The sequence below is a fragment of the Pseudonaja textilis genome, chromosome 4 (genome assembly GCF_049901715.1).
Source record: "Pseudonaja textilis isolate UNSWEBS1 chromosome 4, rPseTex1.2, whole genome shotgun sequence".
NCBI classification, from domain to species: Eukaryota; Metazoa; Chordata; class Lepidosauria; order Squamata; family Elapidae; genus Pseudonaja; species Pseudonaja textilis.
Window position 1 is genome coordinate 9,366,597 of NC_141993.1, and position 18,067 is coordinate 9,384,663.

The window sequence follows — 18,067 nt, forward strand, 5'->3', positions numbered from 1 at the left end:
TTTTGGAAAGGCAGATGTTGTTCTACAATGGTGTTACAATTCCCACGCAGGATTTACCCTGATCCAAGAAAAGCTGCCTTTTAGCAATTGACTGATGGTGAATTTGGGAATTGCCCTCTTTAACAGCCCTACTCCAGAGCATCCCCTGCACTAAAACTACCTTTGGTATTAGGGCAATGAATATCAATATGGCCCCTCCTCAGTGGTGGGATTCAAATAATTTAACAACAGGTTCAACCAGGGTCAGGTTGGCTGTCGTGGGAGGCGTGACCCTCCCCTACCCTCTAGCTCCATCGCTCCATCTGACTTCGCCAATTAACAGAGCTGGAAGAGACCTTGGAGGTCATCTACTCTGACCCCCCCCACCCAAGCAGGAGACACTACACCATTTCTGACAAATGGCAGTCCAATCTCTTCTTGAAGGTCTCCAGTGATGAAGCTCGCACAACTTCCGAAGGCAACTTCTGTTCCATGGGTTGATTGTCCTCACTGTCATAAAATTTAGGAACTGCCCCTAAATTATAAAGTTCTGGCTTGAAAGTCTATATGAAATTTAGCAGGGACCTCCATGAAGCGAGCAACCAAATGTCAAATCTTGGCCATAAATGTTCCTTCTGATATCTGGACCAGCAATGGGGATAGGAACCATGACTAGAAATCTCCCAGATACTTCTTCCTGGTCTAACTGTGCTCATTCAACCACCCTCAGCTTCAGATTCAGATTAACGGAGTTGGAAGGGACCTTGTAGGTCATCTAATCCAACACCCCCGCCACCCAAGCAGGAGACTCTACATCATTTCTGACAGATGGCAGTCCAGTCCCTTCTTGGAAGCCTCCAGTGATGAAGCTTCCACAACCTCTGAAGGCAACTTCTGTTTCATCAGTTGACTGTTCTCACTCTCAGAAAATCCCTCCTTATTTCCAGGTTGAATCTCTCCTTGTTCACTTTCCATCCATTGTTCCTTGTCTGGCCTTTGGGTGCTTTGGAAAATAGATTGTCCCCTTTCTCTCTGTGGCAGCACCTCAAATATCGGAAGACTGCTATCATGTCTCCCCAGGTCTTTCTCCTCCCTAGACTATCCAGGCCCAGTTCCTGCAACTGTTCATCATATGTTTGAGCCTCCAGCCCCCAAATCCTCCCGGTTGCTCTTCTCTGCACTTTTTCTAGAGTCTTAACATCTTCTTTTATAGTGTGGTGACCAAAACTGGATGCAGTTACTCTAGGTGTGGCCTTACTCAGGCTTACTAAAGCTTAACCCATTTGTAAAATTGGATTGCTGTGTGCCACACAGCCCATGGGGGAAAGGGGGGAGACAGGCAGCCGCTCGACATAAACTCGATTAGTAAATATGATCACGGGCTTATGCTAACATGTGGCAGACAAAGGAATCCCAAAACTCGCAGCGAGGCAAAACCGCCTTCCCTTGCAGAGACACTCTTGCCTTTGTTCAGAAGGGAAGGCATGACAGTCTCCCTGTTTTGCTTTCTCCCTGCTTTGAGAACTTGCAGTTCCTGGCACGGTCTCTTCCACACCCTCACGTGGGAACTGTGACACCCAAAGCTCTTTGGAAGGTCATGCCGAGCTGAAGCTATTTTAGATGATGGGCTCTTTTCCAAGCCGGGCTCAGCTGCCTCTCGCCCTGAAAATATTTGGAAGTCCGCTATTGGGGTGGGGTGTGGGGACACACACTCACACACACACGCATCATGTTTATAATTAACGCCATTAAAAATAGCCATTGACTCAACCGCATGCAGCTAACCGGGCAAAGAAGCTGTTGTGTAACCGGCAACCCAGAAGGAAAACGCCAGAAGAATGTCATGAACTAAAACGGTCCCTAAGCAGGCAGAGAGGAGCTGGGCTCCCTGAAAAGGCAAGTACTTTTGAGCATGCTAAACTGCTAAATAAACTGTTATTTGCCTAAGGTGGGTGCTCGCCTGGGGTAGAGCCGTGTCTTTCCCCCGAGAGCTGAATGACAACTGCAACTGCATGCTGCGTTTTTCTGCTTACGAGGGGCACGCCGAAAGAGCTGGCTCGGTTCCTTGCCAGTTCCTGCTCACCAAGCGGTCCTCGGTCGTTAGGGCTGATTGAGGTCCCTCTGAGTAGGTGGGGGGTGGGGGAAGGGCCCAGGCAGAATGTCTGAAAAGTGCCACCTAAGTATGGAGTAAGATCAAGAGGAGTGTAATGATCGGTATTTAAGGAGGGATCTCAGTTCCAGGAGTGGAGTGACAATTTTGCATCTCCAGGTCCATCTAGGGAAAAAGTTGAATGCCTTTCCTGCTCTAAGCTGGTTTTGATACCTCTGGCTGTCCAGGCAGAAGCCTTCTCATCAGTAATGCTGCAGGATTGCAACCTTTTCGGGAACAGGAGGGGGAGTATCATGTGAGGTCCATCCACAGGAGGTCTTCGCACCTTGCCAGAATCAGTTCTCCGACCTCTCTTAGGACATGGTCTGCATTTGACAGCTGGGTCGATTTATTACAGATACAGCAGTGATTTATTTGAGATTAAGCAGGACATGAGTGTTTTCTCTGAAAAGCAGCAGAGCATGTTGACCATGGGCTGGCTAGCTGGAAACAGCCTGGGGACAGAGGCTACCTAGGCAGGTCTTGGAGCTGCTGATCCAGTTCTACAGAGGAATGATTGAGTCTGTCATCTGCATCTCTATAACTGTCTGGTTTGGCTCCGCAACCCAACAGAACAGACACAGAATTCAACGGAGTTAGAACTGCAGAAAAAAACAATGGCTACCAACCTGCCTTCCACAGAGGACCTGCATCCTGCATGAGTCAAAAAGAGGGCTGTGAAAATATTTACAGACCCCTCACATCCCGCACATGAACTGTTTCAACTCCTACCCTCAAAACGACGCTATAGAGCACTGCACACCAGAACAACTAGACACAAGGACAGTTTTTCCCTAAATGCCATCACTCTGCTAAACAGCTAATTCCCACAACACCGTCCAACTATTTACAATGTCTGCACTACTGTTACTATTACCATTAACCCTCACATCTTTCCTTTCACCCATCTCCTCCCACTCATGACTGTATGACTGTAACCTTGTTGCTTGTATCCTAATGATTTTTACTGATTGTTTCCTAGTATGGTTTGATTGCTTATTGTACCCTATGACTATCATTAAGTGTTGTACCTGATGAGTAGGCCTCCCCAGACTCCAGAGGCTTTCCTCGAGCCTCTGGGAAGGTGAAAATGGCCTCCCCCAAGCTCCGGAGGCCCTCTGGAGGCTGGAAATGGGCCCGTTTCCAGCCTTCTGGAGCCTCCAGGAGGCCCGAGACTGAACCTCCAGGCAGGCCCTGTGAAACAGGCCTGGGAGGGGAAGGGCGGGCGGGGCCATCCAGGGGTGGGATTTGCCAGTTCACCCAACTGCACAGAATCTTAGCTAGAAGGATCCCCCAAACCCGTAGCAGCCCACCCCTGCATGTTACCCGTAGATTTTCTCTGCATTAACTAGACATTCCCAGTTCCTGCAACCATTCTTCATATAGGACTAGAACTCCCAGTCTCCCAATTTCTAGTCTGCTGCCTTCAAACCAGAGATGGGTATTCAGCAGGTTCTGACCAGTTCTGGAGACCCGGTAGCGGAAATTTTGAGTAGTTCAGAGAACCAGCAAATACCACTTCTGACTAGAGATTTTACAGTATCCTTCCCCTGCCACACCCACCAAGCCGCGCCCACAGAACCAGTAGTAAAAAAAAAAAATTGAATCCCACCACTGCTTCAAACCATTACACCAAACTGGCCCTCAATTTATAAGCCACATATTAATTAATCATCAGGATAGCTCAGTTCAAGAGCCATCCGTAGATATATTCTGGACGTTAGAGAAGTCTATGAATATATGCCAGAAATGAAAGATAAGGTCTATAATAAAAATGGATGGTTTGGACCTTTTTCCCCTCTTTTTAAAAGCCACTTTGGCCATAGTTGCTAATAACTGGGACATATATTTTTCTTTTTCATGGATAAATAAATGATGGAACAGGCTTAATGTATTTTTTAAGGATCAAAAGCTATCCCAGAATCTTAGTCACTTCAGCTAACCAGCTCTCTCTGTCAATGTTATATGTAGCCCCCAGCCATAAAAAGATAAGTGAAACTACTTCAGAGACTTGTAACAAAAATCAATCTGGATGACCTATTTGACAAACATATTCAACATTTCTACAGGAAACACGATTGCTATCAAACCTCTCTGGATATTTGATAGGACGGGTTATGGCAGGATTGGAAAAAAAAAAATTCTCTTTCAGAAATAAGAGGTTTTTTTTTCCCCCCAAGCTAATAATTCAGTTTATAATTTCTCCAACATTTGTGTTACGATTGGCCCCAGCCCGACTTTATAAGCGTTGCATAAAAATGATTTAAAAAGCAGACTGCCCTTCAAATCACCCCAACATTTCTTTCTTCACTAAAAAAAAGAAAAAGAAAAAGGCAGGAATATGTTAATGGAGTTGATCAAAGCTAGTTGAAATACCTTTCTAAAACATCTGTTCCAATTTCCCAGGGCTCTCCTTGATCCCATTTTCAGCCGAGTGCGGCTTCCGTAGAATTTTAAACTGGAATTATTTAGTACGTGTTTAGATTATCCATAGCCTACTTCATTTTATATAAGTAATGAGTAACAACAACAACAATTATAATCTGATCAGAAGGAAAGCTGGCCCATTCTTAATTTAACATTTTTACTGAGTTATAAGATCAAATAAGATACAAAACACAAAAATAAATAGAAAAGCAGTGAGGGGAAAAAGAAATGAGGAAGGATTAGGAAAAAGAAAAAGTAGTATTAACTTCCAACTCTCTCTGTTGCGGTAAAATAAGGCATAAACAACATCAAAACACAGCTTTTGCTTTTTCATACTGATATAAACTAGCTATGTCTATAAGGATCTGTCAGTCTAATTGGTAAAACCCAAAATCAAAGTTTCATTCTTTACCACTTCAGGCACAAAGTTCAGAAGCGAGCTCCATGTGGAAACAAAAGTACTTATATTATTTTCTTGAATCAAAATAGTCAATTTTGCCATTTCAGCCAACTCCATCGACTTCTGCAACCATTTGTCCATGGTGGGAATCCAAATGGCCTTCTATTTTTGTGTGTACCATAGACTATTGTATGCTCGTTCTTAACCTACATGCCCAAATAAGGTTTTAGAGAATTTCCAAGGAGTGATCAGAGTTAAGAATTTTGAGAGTTTTTAACTGAAATTTAGTTTCACAGCAGATGAATCAAACAGCAATGAAAAACAGCCCATTAAAAAGGCTGTAATTTATTATTATTTGTAATGTTGGTTTAACATAGTGCATCAACAAAACATTGACAATAAAACAATACACAGGGAGGAGGCATTAAAAATGCAGTTTGGAAATATATTTAATTTCATCCATTTCAAAGGATTACTCAAGATTATTTGTTAATTAATTAGTTAATTAATTAACCTAAAGAAATGTATTTTCAGCATTTTGCTATAATAACTCTAACACTAACAACATAAAAAAGTGGAATTAATTTTTGATGCTGCATCATTTTTATCAATTGCCCAGAGATAATTATGCAATTTTTCCAATTTCCTGAAGAAATTTCAACTGAGGTTTGTAACATGTACTAATTTAATTACATCTCTTCAACGCATTATAGAAAAGCTTTGATTAAATATCAAAGCTTTAATAAATAATGGTCCTTTGAAAGGTCATACTATCATTTAGTATGCAGAAGGTCAGAAAAATAAGTTTTATTACACTGACTGATTTTCCTCCAAAGAAGATTTATGTAAGTTTAGAACTTTAAGAAAAACTTCTTTTTTATTTGCAATTATGTAGGAAAAAGGTGATTAGAATGTTGATTTTGGAAAGTTTTTAAATAGTCTAAGAAGCCAGATTGATTGGAAACAAAAATTTGGCAAGTTATAAGAATATTCCCTGTGGTTTCTTGAAAATCTTACTGACATCTATAAAGATTTGAGTTTAAATGTAAAAAAACAATATCTTCTTGGAAAAATGTTCTGAATGACAGAAAAACACGATAAGGGGAAATCTTGAAGGCTGGTTACTAGAGGCAGCCAAATAGAATTAAAGATTATAACTAAAAGAGAATTCCTAGTAATACACAATGCAGTAAAATATTTTAACTGGGGAAGCATTTAAGGATCTTTGGAAACAATGTACCTAGAATTTAGAAAAGTTTAGACTACCTGATAAGAGCTTAAAAGAAGAGAAAAAAATATAGCTGAAAATCAGTTTGTTTTAGATATGGATTTAATATCGACAGGATACAAGAATCATATTGACAAAGATGTTATTATATAGGACCTAAAAATGAAACTGGCTGAGGTTTTAATAACTGAAAGGAACACACAACTAATAAATCAGAAGGGTGACTTGAATATGTGAAGTTTAACTCACAAAAGTGGCGGATAATTTCCTTACTTTGGATTGACAAAACAGATGTGTTATAAAGACAAAAAAAAACCCAGCTTTTGGGACATTACACGAAAGGAATAATCAAGGCCTTTAAAATTAAAAATGAAAATGTGTGAAGTTGGCTTATTTGATCAAAATTAAACTCCTTTTCTCCTCTTTTTTCCCCCCACAGCTTTTAATGGCTCTCTCTTGGCTAGGATGGAATGATGAGGCTTTATTATCGCATGTATTATACATCTGTATTATGCAAAGTAATAATGTACTATAATGCTATAATATAAACCATTCTTTGGATGCCGCCTACTGAAGCAAGTGTAGAGAGAGCGTGCTTCAAAAGAGTGCATAATTATAATGCAATTTATAATTACTTGTGTTCCACCTACTCAAGGGATACTATGCTGATATAAATTTGGGGTTTAATCCAGGAATGGGATTCAAGAATACCAACAACCGGTTCTCTGCCCGGTTGCTGAGTGGGTGTGGCCATGGTGGGCATGGCCTACTGGAAGTTCCGGAAGGGCCCTTTTTTAGCCTTTCCCAGAGTCCGGAGGCTTTCCTCGGGCCTCTGGGAGGGAGAAAACAGCCTTCCCCAGACTCTGGAGGCCCTTTAGAAGCTGGAAACAGGCCCGTTTCCAGACTTCTGGAACTTCCGGGAGGGCCATTTTTCAACCTCCCAGAGCCTCCGCACTTGCCTGCACTTGCCTGCATCTAAAACGGGCCGTGTGGAGACTCCTGGGAGGGAAGGGGCCAGCCGGTTGGTTCAACTACTGGTTCGGTGAACCAGATATAAATTTAACATCTGGTTCACCCAAACTGGCTGAATCCCACCCCTGGTTTAATCCAAATCAACCCATCACAGAAAGCTCTGCTTAGAAACCCACGACAGCTTTCTCAATCTCTTTCCAGTGAACACAATCACCCTTGCGACTAAGGCAGATGAAGTTTCCCCCCGGTGTAAATATTTCTAGGACTAAACAGGTCTTGGGAACATAGAACTGGAAAGGATTCTTCAGGTCTATGGCGTCCCATCTCCTGTAGGAATCTATTTAAAGCCTGATAGTTTCCTCCTGAATCCATGACATCTCCTGTCTCTCTGCATCACTAATTCCACACTGAAACTGCTTTTCCTGTAAGGACGTTTTGTCTAACATTCAATCAAAATCTGCCTTCCTGTTACTAAAGTTAAATCCATTATTTCCTGTCCTATCTTCTGAAATAAGAAAAGACAGGTCTGGAGTTTCTTTTGTGAAAATTTCTTCTAGCACTTTGAAGAGCGTTAGCATAACCCGCCTCAGTCTTCTCAAAGCTGAATGTTTCCAGCTCCACAGAAATCAATATCTAGTCCCTGGTGGTTGCCATCTTCTGAAGCTTTTGCAGCTTTTATGAAAAGTTTTTTTTGTTTTTTTTTTGGTGGAAAGGCTTTTTGTCAGCTGTTTGAGGGTGAGACAAGGAGTAACAGGTGGAGGATTAGAACTAAGCAGAAATTTCCTGATGTTTGAAATTCTGTTTTATATAAAGCACCACAGAGCAAACAAGGAGTACAGTCACCATGTGCTTTACCTCTCAACTATATAACTGTAACAGGAAACAGGAACCTCTACTGAGAACAAAAGAGCATAGAGTATATACCATAGATCCAAATTTGTAAACACTGCCATCTACTGGCTAAATACTAGAGTTGTTGCATAAAAATACCTTCCAACAATGAATTCCAACCCCTGTCAGTGAGAACAATTAATTAGCAGAAGGACTTAACCCCAGAAGTTGTGGGTGCTCCATCAGGCAGGTTTTCAAGAGGAGACAGGAATGGTACATGCTTGATCAGGGGGTTGGACAAGAAGATCTCCAAGGTTTCTTCCAACCCTGTTATTTTATGTTCTATGTTTTGAATTCTTAGAAAGGATGACCCAGAACATGACTTGAACAGAATGTAGTGTAATTTTTAGGTATGTCCAGATTCCAGAATAATGAGAAAGACTACAAAGAAACGAAGCTCTTCCCTTCATTTATTTTTTTAAATTATGTTGATTTTTCACTTTTCATAGCCTGTCCAACACATGATACCCTTGATGGGTTACAAGAAGCTAACATAAATGAAGCAGTAATAAATACCCAAATAGTAAAATTACTATTAATAAATCAGCAACCATAATCTGCCCAAGATGGAGGCCAATGAAACATAACACAGAAGGCCAACTTGGTTTAGTGGTGAAGGAGATCATGAGTTCTAGTCCTGTGTTAGGCACAAAAACCAGCTGGGTAACTTCGGGCCAATCACCTTGAGACAGTAAGTTCTAGTCCCGCCTTAGGCATGAAAACCGGTTGGGTAATATTGGACCAATCACTAGGAGACAGTGAGTTCTAGTCCCGCCTTAGACATGAAGACTGGCTTAGTGACTTTAGATGAATTGCTCTCTCTTAGCCCAACTGACCTCACATGGTTGTTGCTGTGGAGAGAATAGGAGGAGAAAGGAGTATTAGGTATGTGTACCACTCTGAGTTATTTAAAAATAATAATAAAGGTGAGCTAGAAATAAATAACAATCATAAAAGCTATGACTGAAAGTCTGGTGACATAAAATGTTAAAGACCCCCTAACAACCATGAGAGAAGGAGCTTCACTGACCGTTAGGGTTGAAACTCTTGAAAGTTTCTCACTTCCTGAAATGGTTTCACTGGATGGGGAAGTTCGATTCTGGCAAGGGGGAACTGTCAGGGACAGGAGCTGTGGGTTCTCTGATATCTTCATGGGACACCAGATCCTTTTTTTGGTAGCCAATGGAAATGGAAACCTCTTGGAAGACCCACAATTATTCTTCCATGTGACTGAAATTTCATAGTCCACCTTCTCAGAGGAAAAAGAGAACAGGCTGTCCAATCTCCCTCTCCCTCTCTCTTTCTCTCTCTTTCTTGCTTTCTTTCTGTCCCTTTCTCTCTGTCTCTGTCTCCCTATCCCTCCTTCTGTCTCTCTGTCTCTTTCTCTGTCTCTCTGTCTCTCTGTGTCTCTCTGTCTGTCTCTCTCTGTGTGTTTGTGTGTGTGTGTGTACATTTGTGTGTGTACGTGTGTGTGTCTGTCTGTCTTTGTGTCTCTCTCTGTCTCTACACACACACAGAGAGAGAGAGAGAGAGGGAGAGGGAGAGAGGGAGAGAGAGAAAGAGAAAGAGAGAGAGAAAGAGAGAGAGAAAGGCATAATCAGATGACCCAAGTGGCACAGGGCCCTAATGCAATGATGGCAGTACTAGAGCTTTAATTGCCTTCAGAGTAAAAGAGAAAGAAGGAAAGCTGGATCAAGGCCAATGAATCCTCAGCCTTTCCTTTGCTTACCTGATAAGACATCAAAACACAATAATAAGTGATAAAGGAGAAATGGCATTAAAAATTCACTTGTCTTCCAGGTCATTCCCAGGATAGAGCCCACATTTATATTAAATATAAACTTTTTTAAAAAAAATTAGTCAACACTAAATAGCAGTAAGCAGTGTAAGCAAATTATAAGTTTCTAAGTAGGGCAACAGAAAAAAAATGCAAATTTTCCTCACTTTTTATGCATTTGTAATACAATTGTTATGCTATAAGGGATAAAGAAAACACAAAAGATATTGAAAAGTAATATCCCTCCCAAAGATTACAAGGCAAAATAAGCCAAGGGCTTGACAGCCAGGGAAAGAAACGCTGAGGTGCCCCTCTTCCCTCAATGCCCTAAGCAGGTATTTATTTTCCTTCGTGGTTAATCCAGAGCTGCAAAGAAGGGATGTAGAATATGCGTTGTGTGCCTTGTAGTTTACAAAGTCCTGAAGAATCAAGACTTCTGATTCTTCTGTTGGAGTCTTTCAACCAAAATGAGCGTACAACTGTCCCCAAAGCCAATTCCCTCTCATGAGCCAGGGGTGTGCTGCTACCGGTTCACACTGGTTCGGGCGAACTGGGTGTTAATTTTATATCTGGTTTGCCCAACCAGTAGTTCAGCTGACTGGCTGGCTCCACCCACCCCGCTCTGCCCTGATGCTCCCAGGAGCCTCCATGTGGCCCATTTTGGATCCCAGGTAAGTGCTGAGCCTGTGCTCAGGGAGGGCAAAAAATGGGCCTCCTGGAGGCTCTAGAAGGCTGGAAATGGGCTTGTTTTTGGCCTCCTGGGAGCCTGGGGAAGCCGTTTTCGATCTCTTGGAGCCTCGAGGAAACCCTCTTGAGCCTGGGGGAAAAAACGTCCCCCCCACCATGGTACAGGAGGCCAATTAGACCACACCTACCATGGCCATGCCCACCCAGCAATTAGGCAGAGAACCGGTTGCTACATTTTTTTTGAAGCCCACCCCTGCCCATGGCTCCTATCTTTTAGGTGTGGCATTGACTTGCTTTGTTCCACCCTGATCTCCATAAATCCACGGAGGAACTCTTCTTTCCAGTCTCTTTCAGAATGTCCTGGTATTCGCTACACACAGACGACTTAAGACGCCCCGGGCTGCAAAGAACGTCCAGTCGCTCCCTGAGCTGCCAGCAGAGCTATCAAACTCCAGAACTGGGAGAGTTGCAACGCCTGTTATGGACACCAGTTCCTTGCCGGGGAAATGTCAACGAAGTCTGGCCTAACCTTTATATTGGAGATTTGTAAGTGAACGGGGTTTTTTTGTGGCTTATCCTGAAAAGTATTGCAGTTCTCCAGTCAGAGAGGGGAAGGGAAGATGGAAAAACAAGGTGGCCATCTTAGCCTTCTTACTTGGAATTAAGCCCCACCCTCCTTAACCAGGTTTACTTGTGACTACTATTTCACAGGCAGTCCTCGGCTTACATAACAGGGCCCCGAGTTTCTTTTGTGAAGTGAAACATTTGTTAAGGGAGTTTTGCCCCACTCTACGATCTTCCTTGCTGCAGTAGTTGTTAAGTGAATTGCGGCTATTGATATGTTAGTAACCTGGTTGTTAAATGGATCTGGCTGTTGTGGTTCACTGGCACCCTGTGCAGACAGCAACAGAATCGGACAGTGGGGAAGAACAGGGGCCAGTCTGGGGAGGACTCAGACGAGGGTCCTGCGTCCAATGCAGAGTTGGGGCCAGGACCATCTGGGGGTGGGGTGCTGCCTCCGGAGCCTCCAGGGTCTGGCAGCAGTGAGGCAGAGGAACAAGGGGAGCCTGTTCCCAGTGTGTGTGTGTGCAGAGCTGTTAGAAGGTGAGAGCAGTTGAAGCAGAAGGAGCGACTGAGGAGTAAGGCTGGGAGGTGATTGCCCCTCCCATAAGATATAAAGGACAAGCAAAGGTAGGAAAACCTTTGCAGAAAGCAAAGTCGTTCGCTCTGTTCGGATTAAACCTTGAAGCTCTGTGTGGACTTTGTACTTCAATTGTTTTTTTAAATTTGGCACGTTAGTTGTTGGCAGCAATTCAAAGGAGAGAAAGGTGGGTGCTTATCTCGAGGGACTGTTTGAGACTCATTACGGGCTGGGAATGCACATAATTCCCAGCGTTGAAATAAAACAAGAGTTGGTTTGGACTAAGCGTGTGCTTAATTATGGCCTCAAGAAGCCTTGCTCAGAGCACTGGCTTCCGACATGAATGATGGGTGGCTGCCACAAGAACTACCTCCGATACGTTTCAATGCCATCGTACATTTGAACGATCGCTAAATGAACGATTATTAATCAAGGACTACCAGCATAGTTCTCATCACTTAAATATGAGCCAGCCTTGTGCAGCAGCTGCCAAAAAAGCCAACACCATCCTAGGCTGCATTAACAAAGGGATAGAATCAAGACCATGTAAAATGTTAATACCACTTTATAATGCCTTGGTAAGGCCACACTTGGAATACGGCGTCCAGTTTTGGTCACCAGATTCTAGAAAGAGTGCGGAGAAGAACAACAAAGAGGATTAAGGGACTGGAGGCTAGAATATATAAAGAACGGTTGCAGGAACTGGGTATGTCTAGTCTAATGAAAAGAAGGACTAAGGGTGACATGATAGCAGTGTTCCGATATCTCAGGGGCTGCCCCAAAGAAGAGGGAGTCAAGCTATTCTCCAAAGCACCTGAAGGCAGGACAAGAAGCAACAGATGAAAACTAATCAAGGAGAGAAGCAACTTAGAACTAAGGAGGAATTTCCTGACAGTGAGAACAATTAATCAATGGAACAACTTGCCTCCAGAAGTTGTGAATTCCCCAACACTGGAAGTTTTTAAGAAGAGATTGGAGAGTCACTTGTTATATGGTATAGGATTTCCTTCCTGGGCAGGGGGTTGGACTAGAAGACCTCCAAGGTCCCTTCCAACTCCGTTATTCTGTTTTTCTGTTAATAACAGAAATGGAAGGACACCCTCAGAGGTCATCTAGTCCAACCCCCCCCCCCCACACACACACACAAGCAACGCCCTCTGCACAATAAGAAAATTGCAGCCCAGACAGATAAAAGGGAAGGAATCCCTTGACTGCTTTTATGCAAGTCTTGATTAGTGCTCTTGTGCCTTGTGCCCATGGTCTTATTGTGATTTTTATTGTACTCCATTCAGCTGAAAACCATAGCAAGCAAATGGATCAATCAATAAATAAAGCAATACAAGCATCTGAGACTTTCCGGCACCATGCTGAGTGGTTGTTTAAAAGCCTGGTGCATGAAGCACAACCTGTTTCGCTCTTGCAAATGGAAAAATGAAATCAGATAAAGTCTCTCATCATCAAACACTGTTCCCCAATCCTGCTTCTCTTTTGCAAATGGAGGAGAGGAGAGGAAAGAAGAAAGGAAGGAAGGAAAGAAGGAAGCTAAGAAGGAAGGAAGAGAAAGAAAGAAAGAAACAGAAAGAAAGAAAGAAAGAAAGAAAGAAAGAAAGAAAGAAAGAAAGAAAGAAAGAAAGAAAGAAAGAAAGAGAGAGAGAGAGAGAGAGAGAGAGGGAGGGAGGGAGGGAGGAAGGAAGGAGGGAGGGAGGGAGGGAGGGAGGGAGGGAGGGAGGGAGGGAAGAAGGAAGGAAGGAAGGAAGGAAGGAAGGAAGGAAGGAAGGAAGGAAGGAAGGAAGGAAGGAAGGAAGATTTTGCTAGATACATTTCTACACAATACTTGGAATGAGTGCTTTTAAAAAGAGTTTTTAAACTCTTTTTAAACTCTTTTTTAAACTCTTTTTTAAAAGAGTGTTTTAAAAAGAGTTTTTTGTTTGCATACAGAATTATTTTATTCCATCATTTTCTCTTGTAAAACAGACTTGGCAGGTTTCAATTGCACTACTTAGAAACTAGGGGCTTAGCAGAGGAATTTCAAAAAGTGAAGAGGTGAACTGCAATCATCTCTGTGTATGTGTGTAAATGTGTGTTCCACTAAAAGAGAATATTGAGGGCTCAGGATTGAACAGTGACATCATTGGTGCTCTCTGAGCTTAGTTATTTTATTGCAGACACTTCATTACCCAGCTAGATATCATCATCAGTGCTTGGTGAGTAGGCTATTACCTAGTTGGGTAATGAAACCTCTGTAAAAAAAATATCAACCAAGCTCAACCAAGGACCCTAAATAATTATGTTCCCCTACAGAGTTAATGGGTGCAGTGAGCATGCCAGAGTCCCTTTGGGATTAAATCTGAGTCCCTGTGTTTAGTTAACCAAGTCCGTTGGCCCCTTTTAATGTATCCATGAACATGTAACTCCTCTCCAAAGTGAGGAGAAATGTAGAGTCATAAAATTAAGCCAGGCATCCTTGTTTGCAGGTATATCGCCCGGAACATAGAACAGCTGCGTCGGATGGGCATCACACACATCGTGAATGCTGCCGCAGGAAGATTCCACATTGATACAGGAGCCAAGTTCTACCGAGACCTGCCGGTTGATTACTACGGGGTGGAAGCGGATGATGATCCAAAATTTGATCTCAGCATTTATTTCTACCCGACTGCCAAATACATCAGGGCAGCGCTGAACTCACCCAGAGGTAAACAGAGTGGACTGCATCTCCTCAGATGTCCTGGTAAACATTTCCCGTCCAGCATCTAGCTTGAGCCGCAGTGGTGCAGTGGTTAGAATGCAGTGCTGCAGGCTATTTCTGCTGCTTGCCGGCTGCCTGCAATTTGGCAGTTCAATTTTCATCAGGCTCAAGGTTGACTCAGCCTTCCCTCCTTCCGAGGTCAATAAAATGAGGACCCAGGCTGTTGGGGGCAAGAGGCTGACTCTGAAAACTGCTTAGCGAGGCCTGCAAAGCTCTATGAAGTGGTATATAAGTCTAGATTCAAAAAAATTTACTACCGGTTCTGTGGGTGTGGCTTGGTGGGCAAGGTGTGGCTTGGTGGGTGTGGCTTCCTGGGTGTGACAGGGGAAGGATACTGCAAAATCCCCATTCGCTCCCCACCCCACTAACCTGCTTTCCAGCTCCGTTCTCCTGTGCAGGGCAACCAAAGAAGACCCAGCCAATCAGCTGGGATTCAATGGGAGGCAGAGAATAGATGGGGGTGGGGCCAGTCAGAGGCGGGATTTGCCGGTTCTCTGAACTACTCAAAATTTCCGCTACCGGTTCTCCAGAACTGATCAGAACCTTCTGAATATACCACCTCTGATCCAGGTGCCATCGCTGTTGCTAGTATTGCCTTATCATGTCGGTGGACGGACCTTTCACCTCACACAAGCCGACATCCATCCATCCATCCAATTCCACACAGCCCATACGCGCATTCTCCCGCTAGCCTTTCATTTGTTCAGCCACCCATTCTCACATATTGATGTTTCTTCGTGCATGAGTATTCCTGGCACGTTCCCTCAACCGATGCCTAGATGCTCTTGTTACAAGCACAATGCTTCTCCAAGCCTTATTGGGATGATAAAACGAGGCTTTTAAAAAATGGTTGCTGGGGAAATAGGTGTTTAGAATAGAATAGAAATAGAGCTGGAAGGGACCTTGAAGGTCTTCTAGTCCAACCCCCATGGTCAAGCAAGAGACCTTATACCATTTCAGACAAATAGCTGTTTAATCTCTTCTTAAAAACCTCCAGTGGCTTCTGGAGGCAAGCTATTCCACTGGTTAACAGATCTGGGATTACAGAATAACAGAGTTAGAAGGGACCTTGGAGGTCTTCTAGTCCAACCCCCTGTGCAAGAAGGAGACCTTTCCAGACAAATGCCCAATCTCTTCTTAAAAGCTTCCAGTGATGGAGCACCCACAACTTCTGGAGGCAAGTAGATCCACTGGTTAATTGTCCTCACTGTTAGGAAATTTCTCCTTAGCTCCAGGTTGCTTCTCTCCTTGGTTAGTTTCCATCCGTCACTCCTTGTCCTGCTCTCTGGAAACTAAGTCGACCCCCACTTCTTTGTGGCAGCCCCTGAAATACTGAATTCCTGTTCTCATGTCTTTATCCTCCCCCTTTATTTCTGTGCCAAGGGTGGGGTAAAATAGTCCATTAGCTTGAATAGAAGGGAGTGGGAAAATGAGGATTGCAGCGAGGTAGTATCTACTGAAATACAGGCCATCCTTGACTTACAATCATTCAATTATAACTGTTCAAAGTTATAACATCCCTGGAAAAAGGATGTTGGTACTTACCGGACACGCCCGTTCTCTTTGAGCTGTGAAGAGCATCCAGTAGTGGGAGATGCTTCAGTCTCTGCATGTCTAGGCTGGGCTTAATTTGTGGAACGCTCCTCCTCCTCCTCCCTGGGACTCCTCCCCAGCGTTCCCCAGTTTTGGCAAAGACGAGAGAAATAACCGCCCTCGTCCTCAATGTCCTAACAATTCGTTGTCCGAAACAGGACCCCACCAGACGGAAAAAAGGGTGGGGCTGGATGCTCTTCACAGCTCAAAGAGAATGGGCGTGTCAGGTAAGTACCAACGCCCTTTCTCCCATGAGCTGTTCAGAGCATCCAGTAGTGGGACATACCAAAGCTTGGCCTGTCCTATGGGAGGGACTCCGTCTGGCCTGGAATCTCCTCCTGGTCCCTGTGGACCCGTTGCAGAACTCTTCTGCCAAAGGAGGCCTCAGCGGATGCAAATGCATCTATTTTATAATGCCTAGTGAATGGCGATGGAGAGGTTGCAGCTCGACAAATTTCAGTTATTGGTGCCTGTGTGGCCCACGCTGCCGATGTCACGGCGCTCCTTGTTGAATGAGCTTATCTATCACTTATCTGTTTTTGTAAAGCTTTATGGCACCTGATGGCATCCCTTTCTGAAGTTTTAGAATTCCCTTTAGCCTGCTTAGGTTTTATGCTGAAATTTGGCTTTGATCTTCAAGGATGAGGTCTGAGAGCTGCTACCGTCTACCATTTCGATTGAAGTTGGAATTGCAGTATGCTTTGTTATACAGTGCAATACTGTGAAGGCGGCTGGCACACCCAGGGGCCTGATCTGAGGACAGACCGGTTGCCCTGATGATGTTTTTATTGCCCCCTTTCCTCTCTTTTTTTTTGAATAATACCTATCTATAATGAGTCATATCTCAGTAATAATATTTTATTGATATTAAAATATTATACTGAAGAGAAAATTATTATTATTATCATTATTATTATTGTATTATTATATAACCACTAATATATATATATCTAGCAATATGTATATGAATATTAATTAAGTGGCACGATGTTAAGTGCTGAGAAACCAAACAGCCAAATTGAGAACGCCTAAAGGCCCAGATTGATAAGGATAGAGGCCTTCAACAGCTTCCCTGCAGAGGCGGACATAGGCCTAGGTGCTTGCTGTTGTGCTGCTGGGTTGATTGGGCTGTGAGGGTTAAGCCAACAATTTAACTGTAAGAATAGCCTCGAATGTAGAAAAAAACCAAGACGAGGGTATAATGGTCCCCAGTGTTCCTGAAGGGAACCTCTGCTCAGAACAGAGTTACCTCACACAGCATGAAATGGAATACAGGCGTGTGGCCACAAGGTCTTGTAAGAAAAGATGGCCTCCGACCATTAATCTTTTGGCGCACTCCCCAGCAGCAAATTCCCGCCATGTGAAGGAATAGCCTCCGATGGCTTTTCCTATAAGGCTAAATGGCGGGGAAGGGTGGAAGGCACTAAGCATTTGAATCCTCCACCCCAAGTGGCATTCAGAGGGGGAAGGAAAGTGACACAACTCTGTTGGGAGCAAAGAGCTCACGCCTCTGTTCGGGTAAAAGAAACTCTGCGGCAATCTGTCGGAATGGCAGAGGTAGAAAGATCGGTTGTGGGGAGGGGGCACTGAGCAGCGCTGAAGCCTCCCACCACTTTGGGGCACGAATTGGTGCTTCCCTGTAATGCAAGTGATCTCTGTAATGCGAGCCAACGTTGAGAGATCGCAATGTGATTAGAAGGCTAAAGGATTCTAAAGACAAGCTGATTAACTTTCAAACCTGTTAGCAAGGAAATAATTTTTCCTGTTTGGCCAAGGAAAAATCACAAGCACTGCCTATCTCTCACGAGGCTGAGCCAAAACTGGGGAATGCTGGGGAGGAGTCCCGTGGAGGAGGAGGAGTGTTCCAAAATTAAGCCCCGTCTAGACATGCAGAGACTGAAGCATCTCCCACTACTGGATGCTCTGAACAGCTCATGGGAGAAAGTGAAGTACTACCAGTCCTTGTACTTACAACCATTGCCACATGATCAAAATTCAGGTATGTAAAATCGGGCACAGTTCATTTAGCTGCCGCCTTGCTTAACAGAAATTCTGATTCCAATTGTGGCCATAA

The 18,067-nt window shown here is 43.6% G+C and overlaps 1 protein-coding gene and 1 long non-coding RNA gene across 3 annotated transcripts in view; one reads left to right on the forward strand and one right to left on the reverse strand.

Moving 5' to 3' along the window:
• The first annotated feature begins 1,556 nt into the window (after window positions 1–1,556).
• LOC113443050 (dual specificity protein phosphatase 13B-like) overlaps window positions 1,557–18,067 on the forward strand; it is a 43,205-nt gene continuing 26,694 nt past the window's right edge. Inside the window, exons 1-3 of one of the 2 annotated variants that reach the window (XM_026711011.2) lie at window positions 1,557–1,875; window positions 10,855–11,056; window positions 14,126–14,346. In XM_026711011.2, the coding sequence (XP_026566796.1) occupies window positions 10,866–11,056; window positions 14,126–14,346 (412 nt within the window). In that variant the 5' untranslated portion in view covers window positions 1,557–1,875; window positions 10,855–10,865. The remainder of the gene's footprint in view (window positions 1,876–10,854; window positions 11,057–14,125; window positions 14,347–18,067) is intronic. The other variant, XM_087933844.1, reaches the window with a different exon arrangement.
• Window positions 8,440–9,153, reverse strand: LOC148125746 (uncharacterized). Its single transcript, XR_015743673.1, has 2 exons — window positions 9,077–9,153; window positions 8,440–8,897 (listed from the first exon to the last, which is right to left on the reverse strand). It is a non-coding gene; the product is annotated as an uncharacterized LOC148125746 (long non-coding RNA).